Source organism: Lepisma saccharinum, chromosome 3 (assembly GCF_977018435.1).
Source record: "Lepisma saccharinum chromosome 3, izLepSacc3.1, whole genome shotgun sequence".
In the NCBI taxonomy this organism is placed as follows: Eukaryota; Metazoa; Arthropoda; class Insecta; order Zygentoma; family Lepismatidae; genus Lepisma; species Lepisma saccharinum.
The window spans coordinates 73,421,314-73,433,997 of record NC_139231.1 but is presented as its reverse complement, the minus strand read 5'-3'; the positions used below and the strand labels follow the sequence as shown (position 1 = coordinate 73,433,997).

The 12,684-nt window shown below is 36.4% G+C and overlaps 1 protein-coding gene across 8 annotated transcripts in view; it reads left to right on the top strand.

The window, feature by feature from the left end:
- Positions 1–12,684, top strand: part of wrd (Protein phosphatase regulatory B subunit well-rounded) — a 223,993-nt gene that overhangs the window by 194,311 nt on the left and 16,998 nt on the right. For all 8 annotated transcript variants that reach the window (XM_083118787.1, XM_083118789.1, XM_083118786.1 and 5 more), the window contains 4 exons: positions 4,131–4,344; positions 6,189–6,308; positions 9,179–9,306; positions 11,331–11,432. In XM_083118787.1, the coding sequence (XP_082974913.1) occupies positions 4,131–4,344; positions 6,189–6,308; positions 9,179–9,306; positions 11,331–11,432 (564 nt within the window). The remainder of the gene's footprint in view (positions 1–4,130; positions 4,345–6,188; positions 6,309–9,178; positions 9,307–11,330; positions 11,433–12,684) is intronic.

The window sequence follows — 12,684 nt, the reverse complement described above, 5'->3', positions numbered from 1 at the left end:
TATTCCTAATATCTTACATAGTATGCTTCAAAAGGAGAATATGTAGTGAAATGTCTCTTTCGTTCCAATTCAGAGTTCTCTGAACTCTCTTTCATACCTTATTCTAACTTAGATGAAACACATGCCATTGTACAGAAGAACTACCTAGGACAGAAGGAAAACATTCCCCCTCTTTCTCCCTTAAGTTCACTAAATTTATATTACCACTATCCTCCAGCCAAAACGTCCTCAGATCAATACTTCTCTAGAGCCAACTCAAACTTCGTGTGATAACAGTGCAGTGGCACTGGCATCTATTTTTAGAGATTCAGAGAGCTACTTTCAGACTAGATAAAATAAAGAATTTCCCCTTTACTGATTTAAAACTATGAATAAATAAAAAGTTAAATTTGGTCGCCCAGTTTAGTGAACACCCTGTATCACCGGAACACACCAGGTAGTTTACGAACCTGCCCCCAGTACCATCCAATTGAGCATGGTGAACTATCGAACATGGTGACAAGGTTTTGTCTACAATAAATTGTTCCCTCTTTTTTATAATTGACTTTCACTTCGCATGAAATACATGTCTGATCATGCTTTACTGTAAGTTAGAATCTTGTGGAAGTTTCTGACTAAGGTTATCAAAATAAAACACCTAGCAGTTACTTTCATTTATCCAATCTGCACTCCTACGTTTCCCCCACTGAATGAGAGACTGACATGATTAGTACAGTATTACTTACATTATAACTACGTAGCAACCATTGTTTAATAGGGAGAATGTAACTAAAAAATGCAATCCACTGGTTTATTAAGATTTAGCATGAAATACAATCATTTCACCATATTTCAAACACATTTTTGTTATGTTCCTCTCTTTTCAAATGGTACAACCAAACTCACAATTTACTTTTATCACTCATGACTTCCTCAGTAAGTGTGCATACACCCTAATACATGAACATTTCAAGAAGGTTTATCACAGAAAATTATGCTGAAATGTCTGTGCTTTTCATACAATTTGCATTTCTATTGAAATTCTATACTTCCAACAATATTGAATTTTTACACAAAACACTAATAATTACGAAATGCTAATTTATGCAATGGTATTTTTACCTTTCCCTGTGTTATAATTTTCTGACAGCTACATGACCTTTGTCATCAAACAACGCAATACATTCCTAACCGGAACATACAGACTCAAATAGTGGAATATCTATCGAATTATCCAAATTCGATTGTATACCAAATTAAAATTGATTTTATACAACGTGAGGTACCTCTGTGTGTATCATGCACATTTATTTTCAGACTTTCTATACGTCGACTGTGCAGTATTTTTGTCTTGTAACTTCGTCGAATATAGTTTAAACAAACCAGAACACCTCATGGAATGTAGCAATAATCACCGAGAAACTTTCAAGTGATTGTACACGATTTAAGTACATTCGCAACTATCTTGCTTATGAGAAAATGCGTGGTCCACATGGGTACCCAAAACGAAAGAATACCACACTGCATGTCGGCTATGCATAGCTGCTATCGATAATCGTTGCCAATTCATAAGTTTTAAGTTTTTAATGCATGAATAGTAGATCTACTTTAAGGCTGCACTCTCAGTACTTAAGGATGCGAAAGTTCTTACCTCGGATCGGCGTCCATAGTTAACCTGCTTTTTATGCCTGCATTCCTTTGGGAACAGTTCCTCTGCAAGTGCACATATCCCAAAGATATGTAGTTTGGACTTCACTTCACTTATTTGTGATCACGATGAACTACATTGAGGCTCATCTTCATGTTTTCTGGAGGTAGATGTTGAAAGATTCTTTCCGGTTGCTTCAACAGTTTTCCGAATGGCTTCTATCTTTCTCCCCGCTCCTGCCATGTGGTTGGCCCGCTGCCTCTCTCTCATGGCTAGTTTCCACCAGCACACCCCCTACTTTAACATATTAAAACTGAAATTTTACATTTCACTTTTATACGTGTGAGATAAAATCCTTTTACACATTTTTACATGAACGAAACACTAATTCTCCAACACTACTTATTGCAGATATAAATTATTGACATTCTAAATCCCATGTACAAATTGTAAGACATGGTCAGTCTGAACGAAATATCACATACACCGTTTTGACCACTACTGTAATTGCAACATTCATGATGGTAATGAGATCAACAAGGTAAGATGGTATCGTTAATTTATCATGATGATAATGACTAATTGCATCAATTAACATTGAAAATCATTTATTTTTAACACCGGGATTCGTGGCAAACAAGAAATTTACCATTGTTTCTGCATTATCCACGAGATCCATCTGTTGGCAGTTTCGAGTATCACCACCACAAAACTCCAAACAACCTATCACTAAATGTAATTTATTTTTGTTCATAATGGACTTTCCTTCTGCTTTTCCTATTTTATTTTCAGTCTCTCTTTATTTTCTTCCCATTATTGTTTTCCATCTTAATTGCATCTACAAATTTAGGAACAACTTTCAATAACTGGAAATATGACACCATCGTCATAGTGGAATATTATGACTTCTCGGTTAGCACAATCAGATGCATATTCATATATTCTAGAGCCAACAATGAGTCTGTGCATGGCTTATTAACCAAAATTCTTGCAATGAATTTGAATGATCCGGAAAAATCGGATATCTTAATTCAATCTGAATCACAGGTATGTTTCTTCTGAATTGTTCAACCCTGAAGTTGGTTTCCTCAAACTGATGTTGCCCTTTCTGAATAAAGTATCCCCACTTCCTGCTTCCCTGTTCACTCTTGTGCCTTCATACTTATCGAAGATCGGCTATGGTACTGGATTATATTACAGTCTTCTTGCTTTGTTACATTTCTACACTTGTTCTTGTATTCTGCTAAAATTTACATTAGGGGTGGGACAGATTAATCGGTACACTGTCAATATTGGCTAATATAGGCATATCTGTTCAACTGTAAAATTTCCAATATTTTTACAGATTCAATTTATCTAAATAATCTGAAATGTAGTGCAAGGTTGTATCATTTTGGTATAATTGCAATGCATATAAGCATACAACATGTGTGTCATAGTTTTGTTTTGGTAAGTAAATGTCCCTGGTTGTTCAGGGAACATCTATGGTTTTATATTAGATCAGTAGAATATTGGTAAATTTTACATCTGTGCTTTATTGATATCAGTAAAATTTGCATACTGGTCCATCCCTTATTTACATCCTTAGCTATTTGCTTGTTGTACTCAGTTCTGGGGTCACAAAAATATTTGTGCTCTCTCTTCTTGCTACAATTGTGACTGCCATGGAAATGTTTGTAGAAATCAAATTTCTCAATTCTGTGTAGAAATTCAGTTTCTAGTCAATTCACTTCAAAATCAAAATTTAAAATTATATTTATCAACCAGATGCTGAAGTGAATTTACTCAACGTAAACTTGAATTTTCATGTAGTTGCAATTTATAAAGCAATGTGTGTAACTTATGTACCATTTTCCATTAACATTGTGAAGTATTTAGAATAAAATTTTAGTGTTGTGCATTGTTTTCGGTTCCATTTCAGTAATGTGCAATTTTAAAATAACTGGCAAAACCACTTGTGGTTACGGATTTTCATACCAGTGACTGTCAAGAGTCTACGGTTTTGAAAATGCCTCATTGATCTCCCTACAGAAGAATCTGGATTCAAGTCTAGATCTGGGCATGTGTGTTTCTTTGCGAGTATCCCTTCATCAATTCCTTCTAATCATCATTCATCGTCAAGTGTGGTTAGCCTAATGAGAGAGACAGAAGCAGTTGAAAAATAAGAAAATATAGTTTTAAATGTGCACTGTGTCATTTTATTTTCTTATTTTGTGTGTGCGTGTGCAACTACCCTCATACAAGACCATGTGGGACTTAGTGTAAGTTCACTGTTGCCATCCACCCCCTCTACCTGCTGCATTTTGGGCAGGTTGAGATATATTCTAAGTGTACGTAGCTGGGGATAAATCAAGTAGGATATAGTTCAATGCAATGCAAAGAGCTCATAAACTTGATAGCACTAGGTTCGTACCAGCTGAACAAGGGCACTTTTTTTTACTCTACAATTACCTTGGAAGATGGAAGTTGCACAATGTAATTTTACCCTAATTTAATTTTTCAGTATAATTAATGGATTTGCACTACCACTTAAAGAAGAACATAAAATATTCCTGCTGAAGGTGTTGTTACCACTCCACAAGGTAAAATCACTGTCGGTGTACCATCCACAACTGGCTTACTGCGTAGTGCAATTTCTGGAGAAAGATCCTTCCCTGACTGAGCCTGTTATTATGTGTTTGCTCAAGTTCTGGCCAAAAACACATTCTCCGAAAGAGGTGAGTTGTACTTCAACTGTTTTTTACTCTGTGTGTGTGTGTGTGTGTGTACTTATGCAATAAATATACTAATATTATCATACAGACAATTGTATGATCAAATGTTGGAGTGATTGACTCAGTCTCACTGTAGATGAGTCAGAGTTTTAGTGTCCCTTCATCAATTTTATCTAATCACTGTTGCAATTAGTCAAAAGTGGCAGAAAGATAATAGTAGGAAATTGTAGTTTTCCTTATTTTTTAGGGATTGGATTAATTAATAAACATTCTGAGTATTAGTTAGTAGTAACACTTTAGTATATTGACTTATTTCTATATTAAAACCAATATAAAACAGTAATATTTGTTGAAACTTCCTACTTCATATTCATTCAACATGTACAAATGCAGGGATGGAACATGGTCAGTGAAGTCAGTCAAGGTCAGTTTTTCATCTTTCTTTGTAATCTGACAGTTTTTTCAGTAAAGCTAACATTTTGTTTTATTACTGCATGTTCTCGGGGAAAAATCAAACGTATGTATTATGAAGGCTTCTGAGGAAAATAACATTTTTCTTCAACAACAATACACAACATGATACAAAAAGGCACTAGAATTGCTCCAGAGCGTATGACTCTAGTAGTGTTTATTAATATAATATACAGTTATACTGTGACTACAATCACATGAGCATTTTGCAAATATTGAAATTCAGATGGAAGAACTTGGAAATAAAGGACCATGAACTGGAATAACCCCTTTTCACTTTTTTTTATTATTACAAATAGGATGAATTTGTATTGGAAATATTTCCTTTTTCAGTGGTTTCCAAACTCTTGTGCTTCTACTGCATAATTCAGAGCATATACGAAGTGATACCCAAAAAAAACTGAATAGTGCTGCACTGGGTGGAGCATCCATAGTACGAATTTTTCCCGCTAGGCAAGCGTTGAACAACTCGTTGTGAGTTCAGTACACTCAGTGGCTTCGCTGGGGAAAGTTTTGTTTGGTCACGGTGATTTTTTCGTAAAAGCAGTTTTGCTCTCGCCTAGTTTTTTGTGATGGCCGATGTAAGAGAACAGCGTGCGGCTGTGAAATTTTGTTTCCTGCTCTGGCAAAAAGGTGGCAGAAACTGTTGTGATGTTGAACACAGCTTACAAGGACAACACTATGGGGAAAACTCAAGTGTATGAGTGGTTTTCTCGCATCAAGAAAGGTGACATGTCTATTGATGACAAACCTCGTTCTGGGCGTCCCGTCATCTTCCAGAACGGACGAAAATGTCGAGAAAATTTGTGAACTTATGCTCGAAGACCAACGACGGACCATTGAAAAGCTGGGAACGTTATCTGGACTATCTTGGAGCTCGGTTCAGCAAATTTTAACGGAAGATTTGGGAATGAGAAGGGTCGCTGCGAAATTTGTGCCACCATGACAATGCAGCCATCTCAGTGCACAAGTTTTTGGCAAAAAACAGCATGACACTCTTGCCCCATGCCCCTTACTCACCTGACCTCGCTCCGTGTGACTTTTTCCTTTCCCCGAATGAAGAGGGACATGAAGGGACAGCAATTTGAGAACATACAAGAGGTGAAGAAAAAAGCTAGGAAGGAGCTGTCAGCCATCACAACAGATGAGTTTGAAAAATGTTTCCAAGAATGGAATCACAGATCGGACAAATGTATTAAGTGTCATGGAGAGTACTTTGAAGGTGATAAGATTGTTTTGTATAAAAAATAATTAAAAAAACTGCTTTTAAAGAAAATTATTTTGGGTACACCCTCGTATGCCATTGTTTCTATTTAGAGATAAGATAAAACATAACATCGTAACAGAATTGATTACCTCTTTCCTCTGTTTTTCAGGTGATGTTTTTGAATGAGCTAGAAGAAATCCTAGATGTGATAGAGCCAGCCGAATTTCAAAAAGTAATGGTGCCATTGTTCAGGCAATTGGCCAAATGTGTTTCCAGTCCACATTTTCAGGTATGTAACACTTGGATCAAATTACATAATTGTGCATGAAGTACTCTTTATAGAGGACAGGGAACTAACTCAGATTGTTAGGTTTGTGCGCCATTCATTTTTATTATCAGCGATTTGCAACCAATTGACATAGACAAAGAAAATAATTAAGGGTGAGCTGATACTTGTACAGATGTATTGGTATTGCAAAGTATGGATTTTGATTTAACCCCAGCAGTATTTCAGAGCTGTTAGCCTCAATGCTGGGCTGTTTGCATGTCAAAAATCAAAGTACATCCTACTCCAAATAAAATGTAAGATTTGGAGAATTAATAATGGTATAATTATGAATCTCACCTTGTTTTGTCCAGTATAGAGCAGGCTGTAAGGTCATGCTCATGAAGGTGTGTTGCAGTAATTATCAATAGAAGAAATTTTGAAAGAAGAAATCTTTTTTTCATGAATTAATGCAGGATTTCAAGGGTTACACAAAGTTGCCATTATACTTTCAGACATGATTATAAAAAAAATATTTACAGTAGTACTTAATTTTGAATTCATCATCATCCCTCACAGTTTCCTAAATCTGGCTGGGTCGGCATGGAAGTCAAGCCTCCCCATTTTTTCGTGGTCTTGCACCACTACTCTCTTTTCACAGTATTCCAATCTTGTTCTCTTCTCCTAGCACTCTCCACTATCTGCTCTTTCCACAGACATCTTGGTCTTCCCCTTGGCCTTATTCCCACTCCTTGTGCATAGTAAGCTCTTACTGGTAGTCTTTCTGCATCCATCCTCTTCATGTGTCCGAACAATCTCACCTGTGCCTGATCTATCCTGTCCTGAAGCTTCACCACACCCACTGTCTGTCGGATCTCCTCATTCCTTATTCTGTCCCTTTGTCTTCCTTAATATACTCTTTAAAAATTTCATCTCCACTGCCTGTATCTTTCTTTTGTCTCTCTCTGTCATTGTTCATACATAATTATTGGCACATAGTATGTGTTGTATATTACCTTCTTGCATTGCATAGGTACATCCCAGTTCCATATAATCTTCAAACACTTTGATATAGTCCACCCATTTGTCCTCTTCTGTTTACCTCCTCACCTATTCTTCCACTTCTCTCAATTATGCTTCCCAGATATTTGAAGCTCTCCACTACCGTCAACTCTTCCATGTCCATTTTTATTCTTGGTTCATTTCTGACTCTGAGTTATGCACCAGAAAACATGCATTGTACATTTAAGTCAGGAACTTTCCTCACCAGTCAATTGAAAGTATGGTTTCACTGAATGGCGCACAAATATATAATTAGGATTCAGCCAACAGATGCCAGTGATATATAAATTGGAAGGTATTGGTTGGATGCAATACAAAGGTACAAAGGTATTGGTTTCAGAACCCGAAAATCTCATGGGATCCACAAAAAACATATGCAACACTTTGGTGGAGTATAAATATAATTTTCTTTAATTTTTCAGCAACATTGTTGGGAGGGGCCTCCCCCATGGCGCAGTGGTAGCGTCATTGCCTTGTAATCAAGGGGTCCTGGGTTCGGTACCCGGTAGAGGCACAAGTGGTTCGGATCCCACTTTAAACTGTAGGTCCAGTCCCGATTAGCCTTACTGTGCATAAAGTGGACTTAAAACGGCAACTCAAACCAAACCAAACCAACATTGTGGGGAGAAATGGATGTGATGTTATGAATATTTTGAAGCAAGAAACTGGTAGATTGCTGTGGTATAGGTCAGCCCTAGTTATAACATGCTAAAAAGTTATGTGCAGTGTATTGCTCCTCCATGGATCCATTATTACAATGGGTATTACAAAGTTGTGGAAATTGTTTGAAGGTCAGAGGTTACTTTGCTAGCCCAGTGGTAAAGCATTGGGTGGCTGCGGTGGCTCAGTCGGTAACGCGTCTGACTACCATGCTAAAGGTCCCGGGTTCGATCCCCGGCCGGTTCAAATCCGGGAACTTTTCTAACGATGGAAGCGGCCCCGGCACCCACCCAGCATCGAATAACATGGGTACCTGAGGGAAACCCTGGGGGGTAAAGGCGGTCAGGGGCGTGATGCTGATCACATCACCACCACTCACGACCGGATCAAGAAAGTTTGGGGCGTTATCCCCACACCCCCTATATGCCTTCATGGCGTGGTGCTAAGCACAGGGGATCACTTTACCTTTTTTTTTTTTTAGTGGTAAAGCATTAGTGGGAAATAGCAAAGACCCAGGTTTGATCTTAGTTTAACCACAATTTCTATGTAACCTTTCAGTAAGTTATGTAAATACAATGTTTGTGTCATAGACGATACCAAACACACTTCTTTCTTATCAGTAAAGAATTCATTTGTTTCAATTTTAGTTAAATTCAATTTGAATAATAGATATGGTTCCATAACACTTGTTTTGACACGAAATGCATTTTTCAATAACATTGTGTGAAGAAATGGATTTTTGATTAAATGATTATTAATGATTATCTCATGTGCAATTATGAATATTTTAAAGCAAACTTATGTATTAAAATTTATAATTATTCTGAACTACTTCGAATTGTTACAATTTTCTACTATCAGTATCAGTGGGAATTGGTGAGAGTATCAAAGTGGAATCAGCTCAGCCATAAAATGTCTTGTTCTTGCTCTATTACCTGAATGCAAATGTGTTTATAAATGCTGCCAGTGTTAGTGTAATGTTTGTGTTACTTGCATAATTATATAATACAGTGTTGTTTCGTTGAGACAGTTTGTGTTGTGTACAGATGTTATGAAAGTGGATGGAATAACTAGATGTGGTGAATGTTTCAACTTGGTTCTCCATGATTTTATAACATATTGTTAGAAACAGTAAAAGTGCAAAATGTAACCTGCATTACTTTCTCTTTCAGGTTGCAGAAAGAGCTTTATATTATTGGAATAATGAATATATTATGTCCCTCATAAGTGACAATGCATCAACAATTTTGCCAATCATGTTTCCTTCACTCTATCGTAATTCCAAGTCTCATTGGAACAAGTAAGTAAGAGTTTGGTGAATCACTATTGAACTTGCAGATGTGTAGCATAAGATTTCCTCCCAACCCCCATTCTCTATTTAAACATCATTACTCCAGCATGTTGTGCACAGAGTAAGGTAGTTGGTTTTAAGATTTTTAGCGAAGTTTTTCCAGTCAATGAGATGTTCTTGAGTTAATGACTCCAGGAGAGGTTCTGAGCTTGGAGAGCTGGCATCCCTCTGATTTTCAATAAACAAGGTGCAGTGAACAGAACCCCTCCAACTTTGTCTGGGTTTTACCTGTTTTGTACGGAAAGCTGGGCCAAAGAGCAGGGAGGATATTGATCCCAACAATCCTCTCCGGGTATGCTCCCACAACATCCACTTTCAGTTAACAAGTGTTACTTTTAAATAATGGATGCATTTTAAGTTTTTCACCCTGTTCCCCTGAAAAAATTAAAATATAGGATTCTACTGCAGTAATATATATCAGAAATAGTGGGAAATAACTTATCTGTTGTTGATTTAGTTTTTCTTTGCTTTTCTGCCACTTTTGGCTAATTGCAACAATGAGTATGGAGATATGTATGAAGTCAGAATGACAGGACAGCCCAAACACCCACAGAGAATTACACTATGTCCAGGTGCCAGAGCCTCTTTCCATGTATCCACAGCCATGATACAATTCTTTAAATGATGAAGTACTGACTCTCTTTCTACAGACAGTTTCTTCGCATGAAATGTTTGACGCCATCCATAAGTATCTCCTTCATCCACACTGTAACAATTCCATTAGTAGATATTCTCACACTTCCAGATTTTTACAAGGTTCATTAGAGCACTACAGAATGCAGACTATTACATCTCAAAAAGGAGAGAGAAAACAAGTGTTTGTTTTCCATTCCCTCCCACTGGATGTTCATACAGTCAGCACTTCTGACCCTGCTTATGTATGGATTGTGAGAGACTGTTGAACCAATCAGTTGTAGCTCCCCATCTGTGGATCCAATTACAGCCCAGCTTTCAGATTTACAGTCCCCACTTTCCCATGCTTTTCATTGTCGCTTCATTGACAAAAGTCTTCGGAGCTGTGCCAATTGTCAACAATTTCCTCAACTGCAGTTGAGTGTGTGCTCTTCACGTACTCCAGATTTTTTCCAACTGGAAATTACTAACGTTACCCACATCATTGCCCTGCCTGTTTGCAGAGAGGTGTCTTTCCTTATGGACATTTCAAAGCCTCACATTAATTTTCTGTGTTCCAGAAAAAAAATGCATGTGTGCCATTGAAAATATAAAACAAGGTTCTCTTCTATTATATTGATTTTACAAAAATGCAGTGGATTCTTTGTAATTCAAACTCGAAAGGACACAAAAACAGTTCGAATTATCCCAAATTTGAAATAACAAAAACATGTATCATGAAAGATGATTTTGAGGGGAATAAACTTCTGTTTGAATTATGCAAGTTTGAATTAAAGAGTCTGCTGCATATGTATTCCTTTGCATGTATGCATATATGTGTGTGAGAGAGCGAGTGATTATCAGAAAGTGTATTCTTCTAGAAAAAACACTCTTTTGACATTGTTTTCCCCATAAAATTATCATTCTAACTTTCTGCATCCTGCAGCAAAACACCCTGTGCCAGTGTTATCTTCGAGTTTAACCCTAAATGAAGTTACTATGTATGCATTTGAAAGACTATTCTTAAATACTTGTAGCTTTTGTCAAGTACCATAGACAGTGTAACAGGAAATGCTTGTTCCATGTGTCATGTAATTCTAGCACTTTAAACTACACTACTATGAGAATAGTAATAATTTGTATACCTATGTAGGATAAATGGTATGTACATCTGATTGCAAGCTCTACTCCCATGTAAGCTGCACACACTCATTTTCTTTCACTGTTTTTAGGGCACTAGAGTTAAATGTGGTACCATTTTCCATTAAACAGCAGTTGTAAATTTATTAACCATTGTGTTGTAATTCTCTTGTTATATACATGATTGTTAATTTATTGAGAACTCATTTCTTTACTTTCAGAACAATTCATGGCCTGATTTACAATGCTCTTAAGCTATTTATGGAAATGAACCAGAAGCTCTTTGATGAATGCACACAACAATACAAGCAAGAGAGACAAAAGTGAGTATCTAAGGAAGTATAGAATGATGATAACAATCATAGTCCAGGAAGTAGCAGAAATGGAGATCTTTGCTCTGTTGAGGAAATCCATGTAATATTTAGCGGATTACTCACATTGGTTTGGGACCATCAATATCCCTTCGATCAGAAATTAGTAAAGGATACTAATACAGAATACTTACATGCTTATGTTATCTGTGTATCTTTGTACTTGAACCCAAATTAGGACCATTTCAGTTTACATAAACCAAGCATAGAAATTAAATGATGAAGGGAGTAGGTTTTTGGCTGCATTTGATGAACTACAACAAATAGTGTAGCGATTCCTGGTGAACTATTTCAAGGTGCAACAGGTCCCAAAGTACTATCACTTATTTAGAAAGATGCCAAGCTTACAAGAGAATTCAAAACAACATTTGTGTTGGGTTTGACCAGACTGCTGTCAATGATAGCTAGTTGAAGATTCTATAGAACTCAGATGTGTATATCTTGCAGTCACTTGTAGATTTGTTGAATCTTCAATATTGATAGTAGTACTATTTGTTTTCAAGAATGTGATCAAAATAATACTAGTTCTTCTAATTTCGTCTAGTTTTGATTAATGAAGCAAATATAATTTTCAAAAAGAGTATATTTTTCAGAAATAAAAGTGATCAACGAAAATACAGCATATTGCGAGAAATATGCCATCAACACCATTTGTGCTGTATCACTTCCACACATTGGGTTCTTGGACATTCCAAATCAACATGAAAATATTTTTTCAGTCATAATAGACTTTGACATCCACCACAGTCTCAACAGTGGCTACATTGTTGCCGTTGTTCATCCCACATTTAAGAATGGATGCTCAACATTTAAAATATTACTGTTAATTTTTTTTAAAATAATCAACATGCTATACAAATTTGATGAGCATTATTTCATTTTAGAGAGAATAAAAGTGCATTTATACTTTTTTTTAACTGTTTTCAGCATGTGTGCTCTCTTTTTAGGGATAAAGTTTGCAATCTTTAGTCTGTAATGAAATAATAATTTCATATATGTGTTGTAAAACTTTGACTGCAAGTGAAGGAATGGAGGTGTGGGTATGTACTGTTTATGACACTCAGCTTGAGTTTGTATATAAATCTCACTGTCTTAAGTTTTAACATTTATAAGTAGCATGTGGAGAGTTAACATATGATTCACATTTTTGATTTCTGACACTAGTAGTGGGCTTCAGTCTAGAAAGGCTGTAAACATCAACGGC